The 18,703-nt window shown below is 38.9% G+C and overlaps 1 protein-coding gene across 3 annotated transcripts in view; it reads left to right on the top strand.

The window, feature by feature from the left end:
- Positions 1-18,703, top strand: part of tacc1 (transforming, acidic coiled-coil containing protein 1) — a 30,125-nt gene that overhangs the window by 8,925 nt on the left and 2,497 nt on the right. For 2 of the 3 annotated variants that reach the window (XM_079448477.1, XM_079448476.1), the window contains exons 2-7: positions 6,537-6,637; positions 11,938-12,934; positions 14,910-14,970; positions 15,707-15,863; positions 17,805-17,857; positions 18,396-18,530. In XM_079448477.1, coding sequence (XP_079304603.1) covers positions 6,537-6,637; positions 11,938-12,934; positions 14,910-14,970; positions 15,707-15,863; positions 17,805-17,857; positions 18,396-18,530 — 1,504 coding nt within the window. Of the gene's footprint in view, positions 1-3,486; positions 4,244-6,536; positions 6,638-11,937; positions 12,935-14,909; positions 14,971-15,706; positions 15,864-17,804; positions 17,858-18,395; positions 18,531-18,703 lie in introns of those variants that run through there. The other variant, XM_079448475.1, reaches the window with a different exon arrangement.

Here is an 18,703-nt window from a genome sequence, read left to right as displayed (position 1 = left end):
CGGCTTTTAGTCTAATCCTATTAGAGCAGAATGAAGTAAATCTGCTCCGTTCTGACACAACTCTGTCGCTTTTCATAAAGAATGGTTTGTGTACTGCATTTTTGTAGCATTGTATATCTGACTAGATGTTAATGCAGCGGCCTCTCTTGGCACTGGTTTTGTTACTTTTGTGACAATATAGTCACAAATCGATATATGCGTTCTATATGCATTTTTTTCCTCCCTCACTGAAATCTGCCTAGCAGCAGATGTCACTATTCATACTCAGCCAAGATTGGATGGTTTGAGCTTTGGAGATCTCATGCTGAGACTAGCGTTGAAGAAAGGGATACGATGCTCTCAAGGCTGTCTAAAGACTCATTGTTGTGATGCATTAAAGGAAAAGATCACCTCAAAATCAAAATTGTGTACATTTCTGCCCACCCACATGACGTTCAACATGTTTTAAGACCTCCCGGCGTCTTCGGAGAACAAATACGGTTACTTTAGGTGACATCCGAGAGATTTCCAGGCCCATCATGGTAATAGTTGTTGTCAAGGTCCAGAAAAATACTTAAGACATCATTAAAATGGTTCATCTGCTCATAGTCACTCAATTGAATTTCTTTTAAACGACGAGTATTCTTTATGTGCGAAAAACCAAACAAAATAACGACTTTAATCGATATATTCTCAAAGCGAATGCACATTGAAAGTGCTCTTGTGAACGAGCACAATATGCTGACAAGACAGAGTTTTGTTTTCGTCACAGAGAAATGTTTTAGGCAGGGATAACAATAGAGGCAAAATGTAACTGAGTGCAACTACAACTTCAAACTCCTGTCGTGGAAAAAATATACTAAGTATTGTAAATACTGGTTAGCATTAAAGAACAATTGGTCAACCTGCTCTTGGTTGGTGATGGAGTCAGCCCTCAGGCTCTCACATGAGGATGGCACATGATGATAAAAACAGATCTTCGCTGACATGGTTGTGCTTTACCTCTTTATATAAAACTCAATACACCTTTACTCTGTTCATCTGTGCAATGTGTCGCCCAAGACACACCCTGAACCCAGTACTCAACTTATTGAAATTCTTCACATTTCCTCTGTCCTTGCCGCTCTTCGTTTCTCCCAAACAAGGACGTTGTGCTTCGATCGTGGCAGTTTGGTCACAGGCTGCTGGGTGGACCCAACCAAGAGCTTCAACAACCTCTTATTCGTCTGTCTAAATATAAACTCTGTAATTAGAAACACAGACACACATTACCTCAGGATTTTCCTGCAGCCCAAAACTATTTGAAACCACCTTATTTAGGTCTGCTTGTCGTGCTTTGTCTTTGTATAGAACAATAACGTCTTGTTATAAAGGAAATGCACAGAGACTTGCCCTGTCATTGTTTGAGGTTATTCTTAGTCCAGCTGTCTTTAGTGGCCCTGATTTCTTCTATTTTGCCTATTTTCTTTTATTCTGGCTTCTGTTGTGTCTCCTGCTAAGATTCCCAAGTGCAATTGAAATGTGAGACCTCCTCGTGCAGTTCTTCTCAGCGTGCATAACGGAATATTCTCCTCATATCTTCTCCTTAATATCATGAGTTTGTGGTGTTAGAAACCTCTCAGATGCTCTGTCGGGTATATGGGTGGTCCTCCATAAAGAAAAGACTCCACCAATGAAAACCCGCATTTCTTTCTGCCAAGATGTCAAACTTGGATTTTCATTTGGATGGTAGTTTAGTAGACGTGCTCTCATGTGGTTAATAAACTTTCTCTCATTTTTTGAAGAAAACATCAAAGCATAATACTAAACCTAGTGTCATTTTAAGCAGGCAACACAACGTGAAGATACGTGTTTGCGTCTTCTCGTTTACAGTAAATGTGATTCACTGTATGAGTGATGTTGAATGACCCATCTCCTCCACAGAGATCAGTTTTGTTACATAGTCAAAGCCACAGCGGGGAATCTGTTTTTGTGGACTGGTAGAGATTTTATAAATATCTTTGAGGTCAGGATGTCTATGCGAGCTTTCAATGCTCAGAATGAACATTTATAAGGAAGCAGCCATTGTAAAAAGAACTTTGGCCGACCCAAAGATTCATCACAACCTCTCCATTCAACTGGGCTCATCAACCATCACACCTTCCAGAACGGCCAAAAGCATGGTAGTGGTGATCGATGATCGACAAAATTTCACGGATCATGTAGATTAATTCTCTACGATATTATGAAACTTAGACCTTTCCTATCCGAGCATGCTACGCAAGTCCTAGTCCAGGCTCTTGTTCTGTCCAGACTGCACTATACTGTCTGGACTTCCAACTTGCCCAACAAAACCTCTATAGATGATCCAGAATTCAGTGGCAAGAGTGGTCTTCAATAACCGAAGAGAGCACACATCACTCCTTTCTTCATTTAGTTACATTGGCTCCCTATAGATGCTCACATCAAATTCAAGGGTCTGCTCTTGGCCTTCAAGACCAATAAGCAATATGCAATTTTTTCAGTATTTAGTCTGTTATATATTAATGGAAAGCTCAGCGATTAATGGAGGCCAATGTTGTTTGGTTACCTTCAAAATGTCTTCTGTTGCGTTCTGCTGGTGAAAGAAAGTCAAACAGGTTTAGAATGACAAGAGGGTAAATAAAAAATACATTTTTGGTTTATTATGCCTTTAAGGTCACAGTATCTTTTGTGAAAGCTCAGTCCATTTGAGGCTCAGGCTGTGAGGATTGTCTTTGTGATGGCAACGACCGGCAACACAGACTCGCTAGTGTTTTATTTTTAGACTGTTGACAGTGATCAGAGGATGTGGTTCTGGTGCACGATGGAGATCTTTGGTGCCGTCTTCATCAACGATTCCTGGAGTTTAGTTCATTTAACAGAGTATAAGAATGATTCTGAATTGTGTGCAAAAGCATTTATTTGTGTCTTAAATTGGCATCTTTCATTTTCATTACATTTACATTACATTTAATAATTTTATCCAAAGCAACTTACAAAGAGTTCAGGGAGCAATAAGTGATATGTCATAGTACGATAGGTGCTAATACAAAGTTACTAGTTTCAACAAAAGCTTGACCACTACCTGTTGAGAGAAGAGAGAGGGTAAGTATAGGCTACTTTTTTTTCATTTGTCTGTCAAGTATTCACAGAAGAGATGAGTTTTAAGTAGTTTTTTGAAGGTTGTGAGAGAATTTTAAATTCCAAAATCATATCCTTGCTTAACCTGTTCTTTAAAAAATAAATCTGCATTTCTTTACTGTTCCACTTTTTTGTTACATATCTTTTTGGACAAAGATGTTGGTTTGAGTACAGATATATTAAGTCGTGGGGACAGTGAGTTCCCCAGGCTGTTTGCTGAGCCATTCCAAACAGGTAGAGAGAGAGAGAGAGAGAGAGAGAGAGAGAGAGAGAGAGAGAGAGAGAGACACGAGAGAAACGAGAGAAAGCAAGAGTGAGAAAACAGGTTTTCCTGGTTGTGAGCCGGAGCTCAAGGCTAGAGATGGTTAATGGAAAAAAGACAGAGGAGGAGCTCAGACCCACATTCCACAGTCTCCCTACTGAAACCATGGCGCCCCCCCTCCCTCCCTAAACCTCAGTCTGTGTTCCCTACTTCTGCTTTTCATATGAGAGAGTCTGTTTCGCGTGGGAAGGAAGCAACCATTCCTACACCACGGGGGCTGACAGGTTAGCCAGTCCAGAGAAACCAGCATTCTCGATTCCTCTCCCCCCGATTTTTCTTTTCATTCGGCTAATCCTGAAAGGGAGGGGTGCACGCAGGAGTTTTCTGGCAGCCAGCTGATCTCTGCTTTGGTATTCTGTGCTCTGAGAGCCGAGGGAGAAGGAAGCAGAACTCTTCTATCCTCTGCCACGCTCAGATAGAGGAAGCTGAGAGAGAACTCGACTCGTGAGAGGTTTCCGCACACAGCAGGAAGCTCTGAGGCTTTTACAACGAAAACATGAAGCTCGGCTTTGAGACCACGTGAAGCACTGCCCCCGAGAAAAACATCTGCGAGAGAGCCGGAGAGAAATAGGGAAGAGTGACTCACTTGTTTGGATTCGGTCAGAGGGTGTTCCTGAGCGAAAGGTCCGAGATGTCTTGGCTGTCACCCGTACAGTGGGCCAAATGGACCTGGTCGGCCGTTAGAGGAGGTGGGGAGGACGACGGAGAGACGGATTCAGGGATGGACGACGAGCACCTCACAGAAGAGACGCAAGAAGCTTTGAGAAGAGATCAGGAGGACGAATGGTCTCATAGCTGCAGGCAAGTCTAGAACCTTCTGCCTTGAAGTGGGGATGTGCTGTGACTCGGAAGGGTGCAAAGTTTGGGTTTCAGGTTGCTTTTGAGAAATGAAGTGGGGGATATCTCATATCTGTTCTTAGATGCTCTTTATGTCTTTTTGCACCATATGATCACATTCACAGATCCAAGATGCGCACTAGAAGGAAACCTTTGAATAGATGCCCTCACCGCCACCTGTTTAAGTCAGATGAAGGCGTTAACTGTTGTGTATGCTGTGCATAGAGCAACGGCTTAACCGTCAGCCACATGGATCAAAGCATGTCAAAGATCGCAAGCATGTTGATGTCTGTTGGTGCTCTAGTTTTACATGTGTTTGTCAAGAACGTGTAGGTTTGTTTGTGTGTGAATTGGGGGATTTCATCAGGAAGTGTGTTTGGGTCAGTGTTTAGCTGTTAAGACTAATGTGTCCCTGCGCTCAGATAAAGATCAGAATGTCACTCTTATCCCAACCCCCCCACCGTGACACGGCTCATTTATTTGCTGTAGATGATAACACTGCATTTACCTTCAATGTTTTCTTGAGTGAAAAGGAGAAGACATGTTTGGCCACAACTAAAAATGTAAAAGTTAGACAACGTATTAAACTTCATAGAGGCAACTCCTCATGTATATTATTGTGGTATTTATTAACAATGTATTTTTATAAATATATATATTTATATAATAAAATATTATTTTAATATTAATTAATAAATTTAATATGACAAGATGCAGTATAAACATATTTATGTATTATTTATTAAATGTAATTAATGTTATTTTTATAATAAATGTTTTATATATATATATATATATATATATATATATATATATATATATCAAAAATTGTGAAAACAAACTGTTTATAATATATTACTTTATTTTATTTATTTTATTTTATTATTTATTTTATAATATAAAATATCATAAGAGAGATTTATCTTCATAATTATTTTCCTTAATTTTTGGTATGTGTACATTAGGACACATGTACGGTTTATTTGTCAACTACCCATAAATATAATGAATTTTTCGATATATTTAAATATATATATATATATTTATCCCAGATCTACACCAGATGCAGCACGACGCGACACATTTTGTCCACACTGGATGCGGTGCGTCACGACAAACCCATTAAGAAAATGCCGCTGTAGACACGGTCTTAGAACGGTCTTGTTTAACATATAGTTTGTGTATCATATGAAAGAGCTTTGCTTGCTCTAAGCTATGTTGTTGACATCCTGTGTGGTGGGAAAGCTGTCTGCTAACATTCCTTCCCTAAAGGACTCCTTTCTTGTCCTCCAAGTCTGAGAGACACCGCAAATTAATCACTACACAAACCTGAACAATTGCCCAGAAGATTTGTAAGATCCTGTCTTTGAATGATACTTGCAAATACACCCAAACGTGTTGCTCTTTTCTTTGGAGCTAGCTGAGTCAAAACCAGGAGTATGAGTTGCGCCGGGAGGGATTCTTTGAAACACAATGATTTAATGTAGCGGGTTTGGGGTTGAGAAATAAGTGGTCGTTGGGTCGGAGGAACAACATTTTTTTAATATCTTATTCTTCCTTAAGGAATAAATTAGCCCAACAATTCTATTGCTGTTTAATTGTTTTTAATGTTTCTTTAAATCGAGATTCAATATGTGTTTTGGGAAGCTTTGTGGCCTTGTTTGCTGATCTAGTAGCGATTGCTTCTCTAATAGTAGCAAGGGACGGCAGGTGGCCAGTGCAACAGGACTGGGCAGTTCTCCAAGAAGAGAGGGACAGAATTTACAAACACATGATTCACAATTCTTCCCTTTCAGATCAAGCTCATAGCCTTTATGCTCCGCTGTGTGTGTGTTCATCTAGAAAGCTCTCCAAACCAGCACAACAGACACATACAGACACACAACCGAAATTGGAAATGATGTCATCATTTATAAAGCCTCATGTCATTCAAAACCTGTATACGACTCTTTCTTCTGTGAAACAAAAGAAGATCATTCGATAAATGTCTAAATGATTTGGTGTCTATACAATAGATGTCAATGGGGACCAATGTTTTCTTTGTGTTCTGCAGGAGATAGAAAGTCGTACAGGTTTAAAATGACATAAGGGTGAACATTGAGCCATGTAAACGAAATTCTTTATTAAATTTCAATGTCAGTTGATGCAAAACGAAACCTAGACTCCTAAATCATGTGCAATGCCTTTTTTTATCAATGCAGTACACATTTTAGAACTTTACTGTTACCAACGGCTGTTTTTCTTCCCTTCCCATCAGTTCGGATTCAGAGGGTCAGTTTGAGACGCCTGAGACTGAGACTCCCGTCCATCAACTACTTAAAGAACCGCCACCACCGGATCAACCAATCACAGAGACAGGTAAAACACCTAGTTTAGCTCAAAACAGCTGAAAGGCAAATAAAAAGCAGTCAGAGATGCCACAGAGCACCTGTCGCTACACAAGCCTCTCTTCCTCACAGAAGGTACAAGGTTGCCATAGCAACAAGAGGAGAGTATGTCTCTAAAGGATGCGTTTATATAAGTATGCGGGGTTTATGTGTCTGATCTTTTCAATAATTTTTTTCATTTTGATTGTCGATTATAGCGGCAGTAGTGTTGGGAAATTGTGATTCATTTCATTGTATCACTTTGTTTGGGCACCTCAGACATATCTGCATATATTTTGCACATCACACAGACGACCACTGATAAAAAATATCTACCTGTTTCTTAACTGCTGTGGAACAGTTCATTTGTTCTTTATATTTTCCTCTCTGCTATCATACACATGTCCAAAATCAGGGGAGTGCAGCCTATCACTTTAACTCAAAACAGCTGCTTCCTCTGCCTTTGAAGAATTTATCCACCCATTAAAACCTCATAAACGCTCTACAATCGGACTACTCTCTAGCATTAAGCTTACACACAACACATGTGCTGATATTATTTTTTCTGGTTCAGTCGCTAGATGAAGTTCTGCTTATTTCTCAAGTAAGTAAGAGGTTCTGCATCAAAGAGATTTAATAGCGACGATGCGTTTTTTTCTCCAAACTGTGAGGCAGTATTTATTACATGTGTTTAATGGCATGGAGGCAGTTTTGAGGTTGGAAACTAGAGGTTTGGCTAAGGAGAGGCCCCTGACCCATTGTGGGAACAGCACACAGCTTGGAATTCAGAGGTTTGGTGTGGAACAAAAGCATCTGCTCTTTTCTGAGCACGCTTATCAATAGACAAGGTCAAAGGCCTGCAGCGGAGAACATCATGTGATTTATCCTTTTCTCTCAATAACACAGCAGAGACTTGCATGCTTACTCCTTAATATAACTTAATTGTTTTTCCTCAGTGGCATAAATAAATATTTTATTGTTTTATTTTTAGAAATGGATTGTGAGTTGGTCTTACAGTAGCAGTGCTACTTTGTCTACGTGTCGTGGTTTGGATTGCTCCCACAGACAGTAAAAGTATGTCTCCAGCTGAGGGCACAATGATCCTTGCGCTGTCTCGCAACTGAACACACACAGGACCAACGGCAGCCGTCTGGTTCACTTTTTAGATGTCCTCATGCGTCCCATTCACCCCATACATTAAAGTCCACATGTGCCTGATTTTGCGATAGTGTTTTCTTCCTCTCCAATCATGACACATCTAAGTAAACGGCTTCTAGGATGAGAAAAGCGTAGGGTGGAACCTGATCTCAACAATTAATTGTCGATTTTTGGCAAAAGCCTGGCCATTGGAGAGTCAGTGTTTTCCCGCCCTCACACCGAGACACACGGCGCGTCCCAATTCACATACTATCCGTCTTAAATGGTATTCGAAGATGAATTAGTATGTCCCAAATCATAGTATGCTGGAATGAGTATTCTTAAAGTACCCCGGATGGTAGGGCTGTGCGATATTAAAGAAAAATGCGATATGCGGTAGCATGCAAAATAATGCAATATTCGATATGCATACAATATTTATTTTTCTAAAATCTATTTAAATTATTTTTAAATACATTGAAAAAAAATTTAAAAGGTCAAAAATGTTCTGTTAGATGCGTTTTGTTCAACCTTTGTGTAGTATTAAAAAAACTGAAACAGGAATTTTGTTTTGACTAACTTTGGATCAGTGTTGTTTAGGTCATCCAAAGTGGTCTATACCTAACTTTTTGAAATTTTTAAATAATTAAGTTACTATATTGGGCAGCCCTATTGGATGGTCTACTGTTTCTGGTGAAAATTGGAAGTCCATGAACACTCAAGCGGCTGATATTACCCACAAGGCACTGCGAGAGGGCGACTTAGTGATGCTACACTGCATTAATACAATGAAATAGGAGACGATTCTCGTAATAAATAAATGTAAGCATACAAGAAACATTACATAAGAAATAATACATGTATAATTCCTTAAATGCAAAGAAGAGATGTATTTTGATGTTCATGACAGTTATCGATCAGAGTGTCGTCTACGCAACAATGGCCTAATCTGCGTTTATATGTCCCAGAGCATGCAAAGTGTTTTGCAATACGGCACGCTAAAATGAATATACTACTTTTACATTAAAAACAGTACTTAGTTTAGGGCATAGTATAAGTAGGCGAATTGGGACCCAGCAATACAACATGCAGAAGAGATGTAGAGAATAAACAACAATAGAATAGTAATGACCTGCACGGATGAATAATTTATCAAAAACTGCAATATTGACACGGTGACTATAAATCCTGCCGTACCCTGAATGTAATGATACATAAACAAACCCAGTTCGCTCATGTATGCTGTCATTTTAACAGACCTTGTGTCCACAATATATTGTGATGGTACGTTCCAAGGATGAGTGTTTTCATTATTTTTATATTACATAATCAAAACACTCGGAAATGTCTCCCACAGGGTGGAGATGAAGCATTTGTGTTGGAATTGATGAGCTCACGCTGTCCAAAGCAACGCCTGCTCTGTTTCGATGAAATAAACATTGTCAGGCCATCACACTTACACCACAAAGAGGAAGCTCAAGTCACGGCCGATAGAGCTGGTTGCATAACCAATCGCAGTAGATTTTTAGTCATTGCTGTGGCATGCATTACAAACTGCAACTGTTTTTTACATGTAAAGCCTAACCTGATATGTAGATATTCAAAGAATGCCAAGAAGATGTAAACTGCAAAATCAGCAATGCCTTATTTGTTGACCCAAGTTATCAACTCAGATGATACTAACTTCTGCTACAATGGGGTGCTATATTGTCTGACGTTATGTAAGACAGACATAAAAAGGATGGATAGTTAAAGAGAAATGGTGAATTCCATCTTTGCCCAAAAGTTCAGCCACTGCAGAACGAAGCTTGTCTTGTACATGAGTGTATAGGAGGAGTCTTGACCTCTGTAAGTGATGACAGGAACAGTCACAGAATCGTTCAAACTAGTGCTGATCATAGTGTTTGTGGCGTCCTTGACGGAAAGGGCTGACTGCCATCTCAGTGAAGAGTGAAGGACGATGAGGCAACGGATGTGTGGAGAAGGTCATAAAGTTTGATTTTGGCAGAAAAGGAGATTGGACATGGACATGAGAGGGGACTCTGTGGAAGGTCTGTGGGTGGAATATTATAATAACAATGCTGAAGTCTAGTTCCTCAAAAGACCGGTTGAAAATGCAGAAGTTTTGTATTTAAAGTTGTACTTGATCATAGATCCTAAATGTAGCTTTGCACGTGATGATCAAGATCTTCAGAACATTTAGTTGTTTCTTACCACAGAACATCTCATTGTCTCTCCTCATCATTGGACATAATCTTACATAAATATTTCAAGCGTGAATATTTTGAACAGATAAAAAGCAACCCTATTCTAAGATGTCTCAAACTGAGGTCAGTGTGAAGTCATACTCATTTATAAATGTAGTATCTTTTGTCGCTTAGCAACAGGCTAATGCATCTAAACTGATGACTGTCAGCGCTTGAGCAGCAAGTCAATAGGAAGTGTTTCAAAATGGCTACTTGAACAGTGTTTACATTATTTCACATTAGATCCTTAACGGTTATGCATAGTTTGGAGTTTTCTCTATTGTGGCTCAGAAAGGACAAGTCTTCTTTCCAGTACATCCGAATGTAAAATCCTGCATCTCCCAACCCACGACTGTGCTTGATAGTCACATAGGGCTGTTGAGTTTTTAATGCATCTTGCAGACAGGAGAAATACGACTATTGTTAAACTGCATCCTGAGTGAAGCATTTCCTGCCTTTTCTGTCGTAAGGTAGTCTGTCCTTCAAATATCCCCCGTAGCTTAAACAATAGAACATATGTGCTCTAGGAACATGTGAAAGGAAACATGTAAACACAACGAAAGTTTATGAACTTTCAGTAAATGTGACCCGATTCATGAAAACCCAGCTGAAGTCTTTTTTTGTGATTCAAAGATCTAGTGTACGAAATTTGGCGACATCTAGCGGTGAGCGTGTGAATTGCAACCAACGGGTCACTCCACCCCTTTCGAAGCAGTACGGTGGCTGACAGATGACTAAGATGTCGTCACGTTTTTGATTATTTGCCGAAGGAGATAACTTATTTACCAAACACGCTCTGAGTAGTTTGTCCGTTTAGGGCTACTGTAGAAACAACATGGTGAATTCAGTGTAAGGAGACCCGCGGTGTATGTAGATAGAAATAACTCATTCTAAGGTAATAAAAACATAACTCTTCATTATGTAAGGTCTTTATACACCTCTGAAGACATAATTATATATATTATATTGCATTTCTGTCAATAGGTCGTGTGCACATGTGCTGATGGAGGGCAGGAAGTGATTTTCTCTAAAGGGTTGCACCATAACAAACTCAAAATACCTGTGTTCTGCATCGTTTTTGACTGTTCAGATCGATCTAACCATGAAAGGTGTTTTTATTGTGTTCAATGTGTGTATTGACAAAGAAACAACGACCACTTAAAAACTAATTTCTATTAAACCTTAATTGTAATAAACAATATGGAGAATATCACTTGGTGCCCTCCAACGTCACCTTGCACGTTATACAGACCTAGTGACTGCACACAACCTGTACATCCTCCAAAAGATTTCACACTGGACCCTTAATGTTTTCTTTATAATCATCCTACCTCATATAATGAAGTAGTGTAGTGAAAGCAGACTTTTGCTCAAGAGCAACATTTGTTATTTACACGAATGATGGTGTCTTTCAGAATATTCGCACATAAGGAATTTGTTCTGGTTACAGGAGCTCTATTGTCTTAAAAACATATAAGATGTTAAATATAATTGAATACATTATGATATAATATTAGACAAATATGATACTAAAGGATAAACAATATGAATAATATACAAAGGCAGTTAGTTATTTGCAAGTGTGCCTAGTAAGTACTGTATATTACAATTGTGTAATGAACATTTTTATAACCATAAAAAATAAGTATAAGATATTGCAGTGAGATATATTGCACTAAACAGCTAGGATAGGTCATGGTGGTTGTGCTAGCCGTTCAAGATTAATCTTTCTTCATCATTCAAATTTGTAACAAAATATCCGTTGAATGAATTGTTGCTTGTCTCATATTGCCTCAGTGTTGACAAAACCTCTAAATGACATGTAAAGATATCTTTCCTATTGTGTTAGTCTGGTTTGGACACGGTTTAAGAACAACAATTTACTTCTATCTTCTTTTTCGTTTGCCAGAAAATGATTTAAGTCAGTTGACCTCCATCACCCGGAACCTGACCCTGGTCGAGAGCTTTCCTGAGGATGCACATGCCCCGGTTGTGTTCCCATCCAGTGAGGACCCCAGCCTGAACCTAAAATTGAAGAACCAGCCTTCCTCTCCCGTCATTGAGGCAGACCAGGCCGATCTGTCAGAAACAGGACAGGCAGATGACACGGAGCCCATCTGCAATGGTCACATCAAAGAAGCTTCCCCCAAACCACAGACTAGGTCCCTCAAGGCGAGACCTCCTTCACTCAAGGTGAAGGCCCCTCTTAATACTGTAGATCCCAATGAGGTGGACGACGAGCCGCCGATACTTCCAAAGGAAAGTTACACCTTCGATCCCAATCAGTTCACCGACAATGTCAATCCATTCGCCTCTGGGGGTTTTACATTGCAGAACTCACCGCCGGCCAACGGCAGTATTCCCAAATCTGAGTTTACAGACGAAATATCCGCACAATCGATTAAAGTGGAGTTAGGACTTGATGATGGGGAGGCCAAGAAGCCCTCACCCAAGAAGCTCAGAAAGAAGACAAGCAGCAAGCTGACTGCACCGAAAAAGCAAAAACCAAAAGCCTCAGAGACATCAGCTCCCCCGTCTGAGACATCGACAGAACAAAACCAGCCACTATCTGAAAGCACGACTACTCAGAACGTTGATGATATTCCTATTCCTAAAAAATCCTACAACTTTGATCCAGATCAGTGGGATGATCCCAACTTTAATCCTTTTGGAGGGGGCAATAAAATGAGCAATCTGCCCACGCTTCCTAAGGGGTCGTATCATTTTGACCCTGATAACTTTGATGACTCTGTTGATCCTTTCAAGCCATTGAAGACTTTAGGGGGCAATGACACGGCTAAACCTGCGACTGAGACGAAAGCAGACGATTGCAAACCAGAAGGCACACCGGAGCAGAGGAAGAAAGTAGGGCAGTCTACAAAGAACAACAAAGACAGGATCATCACGTGAGTGGCAGTCGATCAGACGGGCAAAATGTGTGGTGTGTGTTGATGTGTATTGTCATGTATTTGTGGCATTATGTTGCATCAACACCTTAACCATAATTAGTCAATTCAAACCACCGACGCTGGTTTGATTTTGGCGTCCACGTGTGTTATACGTACCATTTTATTGTTTTAGTATCGAAAGTAATGTTTATTAACGTTTATTTGAACATTAACATCTGCCTGTTTGCGGTGTATCTCTCCTAAATTTATCTGCTTTGAACGACTCGGGCGAGATAATGGCTTCGTCCAAATACCCCCTTGTAGTCTGCACGCGACAGGAAGTAAGAGCGCAAGTGTGTACCATGCCTAAAAAACACCAAAGTGCAGTGCCCTTAACACACACTTAACCCACACTATCTTAAATACCGCTTCGGAGCGGTATTCAGGGCTTAGTTTATCCCATCATCCATCCTGTTCTGAATATAAATCATGAGACTTTTTGCCCGGGTCTCGCGAGATGTGGCGGATAGCTTTCCAATGCAAGTCATACCACTACTTTTTATGGTTGTATCTTTATTTATTCTTTGATTTGGCTAACATGTGTTTTTCTTTTGTTTTCGTTTTTTGGGGTACAGCTGCTTTGATACAATACAAATAAGGCGCTATAAAAATAAATCTGACTTGACTATATTATTATACATTACATATAATTTCGTAGTAAAACGTAAAGCGTTGCACATTTTATTGGAGAACTCCTGTAGTACTTGTTTAGTATTACTATAGTAAGCTTTCCTAGACATAAGTGTTTTGAGTCTTACCATAGTAAATATTAAAGTATACTACAGTATTTACTACAATTTATCCAGTTACCATAGTTTTTTAACTTCATTGTTGACGTGTTACATACTGTTAGTTTACAGTACAGAGGTAAACTGTACTCTTTCTTTGAGGTTAACAGTACTTTTAAGCTATTACCAAATCCCATCCCATTCCCTCTCCAAACTTAACTCCCATTTGTGTGTGGCACTTTAACCCCTACATATTTTCTGCATGCTCCTCTCTTGCCTTCTAATGTCTTATGGCGCGTCTTCCTCTCCACATTCTCCTCGTCCCTGTATCCGCTTCCTCTCTTCCCTTCTACCTCTGTCATACTGTCCTCAGGACCACTGATCAAGTGCAGTTTCTCTGTGTGTTATTGTAAGTATCTCCTGCCCTCCTTTCCGGCATCCCTGCATCCCTGTAACAAAATTGTCATCTAAGCTGTTGAACAAATAGTCAAAATAAACTAGGGCATGAACTTGCCGTATTTAATTATTTATTATATTCCAACTGTCCAGCAGACAGAATTGATTTAGTCTTTGGGCTGTCGGTTCGGACTTTCAGATTTCACCCAGATTTGATAACAGGGATCAATAGACAGTTTATAAACAATAAACAAACAGTGTTATTTTCTGTCAGTTATTCATTATTGATGTCACAGTATGTAGGCTCTGTTTTTAAATGGTCTTACATTCAAATGAGGCAGTTTTATCTTTGTAGTTTTTTTTAAGTATACATTTGATCAGTTTGTGTTGTACATCTAGAAAACAAGTTGAGCTAAATATTGCTAATAGAGTTTCATCGGACGCACACGCTGGCCCGAAGTTAACTTCTGGTCTGTGTTTGGTTATGATATAACAACTGATTTGATATTTAATTTATATTCATTTTAATTCATATTTATTGTCTATTAATTGTATTGAGTTATATTAAAACTATTCAACAGTTATCGATTCTTTGCTGATGTCTACCGGGACTTAAGTTTGGGCAACGTAACCGTCTATTTACTAAATTGTCGGAAGAGAGAGTTAATGAAAACATTATATTGCAATATATTATTCTTATACTTATATCTGTTCAATATTCCTGGTGCTCTATACCATATGGAGACAACATATTTCTTTATCGGTGTATCTTGTTTTGTATACTGATGCTGCAATAACACTCTCTGCAGGAACTCATGTAAAGTAAAGAAGCATGAGAACGAGACACAAGTCCTGGATATCTGCCGTCAGGTAAGATTTTCATATTGACCAACAAACTTGGTGAGCATGTGTGTTTATGTGCAGTTTTGTGTATGTGACTGTCAAGTCTTTCAGTTGATCTTATACAGTATATATTTTTTTGTCTTTAATGTCCAGAGTAATGGAGTATTCATTGTTATAAAAAAAGTGTTTTTTTAAAGAATATTTTGTTGTGTAGATCCCATGTTTATCCCAAGTCTCAATTGCGTACAAGTCAGAGTCTGAAGTCTCATATACTGTATAAAGATCCTCTAGATTTGCTTTATTGTCGAAGATTTTATTGTTACTGCAGTGACTCAGCAAACATCTCTCTCTCTCTCTCTCTCTCTCCAATGGTCCCTCTATTATCAAACCCTCTTTAATACAGTATGCCTTATCCATACATACATCATTAAAGTGTCTCCAGGCCATCAGCCCTTTTTACACCAGGTCTCAGGTGCTGTCTTGTATGCATTATTTATGTGTGTTTGCGGCATGTAAACTGTAACAGGTCACAGGGCCCAAACCAGTTCACTGTGTGCTCTTTTATCCCAATGTGTTTAAGACTCTAGAAGGAGCCTCACCATTTTTAAGACTATACATTAGTGTATTTTTAACGTGATCAGCTTTGCCACTTATTGATCTGTATACAGTGTATGCCATAAGTGAGCAATCTCTAGGGGTGAACCATTGGAGTCTATTACAGTTATGAGAGTAAATGTGTTAACATCTGTGTTCTGATTCGCAGGAGAAAGACGTTCAGGATGATCCTGCGTCTGAGCTGCCCCACCGTGTTCAGCATGCCACCGATGAGGAGAAGTTAGCCTCCACTGTCATGGGCCAGAAGGACGATGTGGAGGACTTCTCAGACTGCACCAAAACAACCAAATGTAGCAAGACAGTGGGTAAGAGATCTCCATCAACTTTAGAAATGTGATACTCCTCCTTTAAATAAAGCAATTAAGTTTTGGCAAATTGGTTGTAAAGTTTGTTAAAGTTCAATTAAAAATATATTTAAAGGTCCAGTGTATGACATTTAGCAGCATCTAGTGGTGAGGTTGCAAATTGCAACCAACGGCTCACTCCACCCCTCTCTTTCAAAGCACTACGGTGGCTGACACAGGACTACATTTACATTTTACATTTAGGCATTTGGCAGACGCTTTTATCCAAAGCGACTTACATAGCATTGTCCTATACATTTATACATAGGTATCTGCAATCCCCTGTTCTCGAACCCACAACCTTGCGTTGTTAATGCTACGCTCTACCACTGAGCTACAGGAAAGGATTACGTCTTCATGTTTTTGCTTCTTTGCCGAAGGGGATAATGTATTTACAAAACGCGCTCTGAGTAGTTTGTCCGTTTAGGGCTACCGTAGAAACAACATGGTGAATTCCATGTAAGGAGACCCGCGGTGTTTGCAGGTAGGAAATAGCACATTCTAAGGTAATAAAGACATAACGCTTCATTATGTAAAGTCTTTAAACACCTCTGAAGACATAGTTATGTATATTATATTGCATTTCTGTCAATAGATCCACCACAAAATTACAGATTGGACCTTTAATGCAAGTTGCAACTCAGTTCGAAAGAATCATTTTCATTCACAAACTAGGTTATCATTAGTAGTGTTCTTGTTACAGCTCAAATGCTCTACTTGTATAACTGCAGTGTTTATTCTGGGATAATAAATCAATAATCATTAGAGGCCGGGCCAATCTGTCACTAATGAGGTTTAACAAGCACTGTTCTGTTAGGACGGACAGTTCTGGGCATTGTGCACACACTGAACTATTATGAATCTCAGAAAGGCTTACCAAGGAAAATAACAGCACTCTGTTCCGTTGGCAGAGAACAACGGGTGCAAATCTCATTTTAATTTGCCCAGTAAACAAAAACAGTTCCAGACAATCCACTTGCCCCCATTAGGCTTAAATGAGACCACCAGATAGATGCAGTTTGGCAGGACCGCGTTCTTCGTCACGGGCAGCGCAGGTTTTTTAACACATTACCCACGGTTATCATGTTTAGACAACATGAAATAAAAAGTTGAATCCGTCCATTGGCGCTAATCCCGAACACACACAGAGGCCTTGTGAAAACAAACACTTCATTTCATATCATTTATTCATCCTCATGTCATTTCAGAATACCAAAGAAGATATTTTGAAGGATGTTGGTAACCAAACAACATTGATCCCCATTAACTTCCATTGTATAGACACAAAACTACTGAAACATTTCTCGAAATACCTTCTTTTGTGTTACACAGACGAAAGAGTAATATAGGTTTTGAAAGACACGAGAGTGAATAAATAGTTTTCCTACATTCCTCAAAATATCTTATTTTGTGTTTAACAGAACCAAAATATCAATTGAAAATGTGTTCCTACTATGGCAGTCAAAGGTGCTTCAAAACTGTTGGTTGCTAACATTATTCCAAAATATCTCTCTTTGTGTTCAACCAAACAATAAATGTATACATGTTTTGGACAACTAGAGGGTGAGTAATTCATGACAAAATTGTCATTTTAGGGTGGAGTTACTCAAATTTGTGACATCTACAACAGATTCTGAAGGCCCAAGTCAAATCTCATTCCTGTTATAGTGGTTTGTGCTGCCCTCTTCTGGCCACCTTATGAATTATAGCAAATATTCACTGTTTATAGGCTGTTTGTAACAAAAACTATTCTGTATTTTTACTGTTTAAGGCTTTATATACATCATCGTCACGTACAAAGTAACATACAAACTACTAAACACTTTTTAAGAAAAGCATTTGTTTGTAGTCAAGAGTGATAGTTATTAAAGTCACTAAGTATCTGTCTTTCTTTTTGATCAGATCTGCCAGTTGGTATAACAGAACAGTTTGGTGAGAAGGACCTCTCCTCTCCGGTAAGTTATGATTGATCTATTAAAAATCAAAATAGTATCTGTTTTATAGTTATAGTTAATAATAATACAAATAATATTGATCATATCTATTAACAATAGGATGCTTAGACAGTATTGCCATCAACAACACCTTACAGAGGTGTGATATCTTTGTCTGTAAGACATTCATCGTTATATCCCATTAGGAGGATTAGTGATGTCCATACGCCATAATCTACCCAAGGACAAGGACTATCACATGAGCTAATAAATAGGTCAAAGTATAGGAATCTTATTGCAAAATCTGTAAATATAATTGAAATATACACGTCACATTTCTGCTATAAGGATGGTGATATTATTATTTTATGTATTTCTGTTATTCCATGTACATATTTAGGCTTTGCTGCTAGTATTAAGCATGTTAGACGTTCAGCTATATCAATGAATCATAAATCAATGAATCAACTATAAAACTAATGGCTGGATATGAAATGATATTATTAAATTGCATATTAAATTATGATTAACATAGATACAATACATGTGTGCTTTACAGAGTGAGGAGCTGTGCAAGAGTCGTCCTGTTAGTTCTTCTGACAGTCATGTTGTAGAGAAGAAGAGTTCAGGGCCGGATTCAATTCCTCTCAATGAGATGGACAAGGCAGCAGTGCTCACACTGATCAGAGAAGAGGTATAAAACAAACACGTGACCTGTGTCTCGTAACAGATCCAGATACACACATTTTAAAATCCAATGTTGTAGCTTTTAACATTAGTTAATGCTCAATGAACTAACATGAATAATTGTATTAACTAACATTTACAAAGATGAATAAATGCTGAAAAACAACATTGTTAGTTCAT

The sequence above is a fragment of the Barbatula barbatula genome (assembly GCF_947034865.1).
Source record: "Barbatula barbatula genome assembly, chromosome: 24".
NCBI lineage: Eukaryota > Metazoa > Chordata > Actinopteri > Cypriniformes > Nemacheilidae > Barbatula > Barbatula barbatula.
Note: the sequence above shows the minus strand (reverse complement) of the source record. Positions and strands in the feature narration are given on the sequence as shown.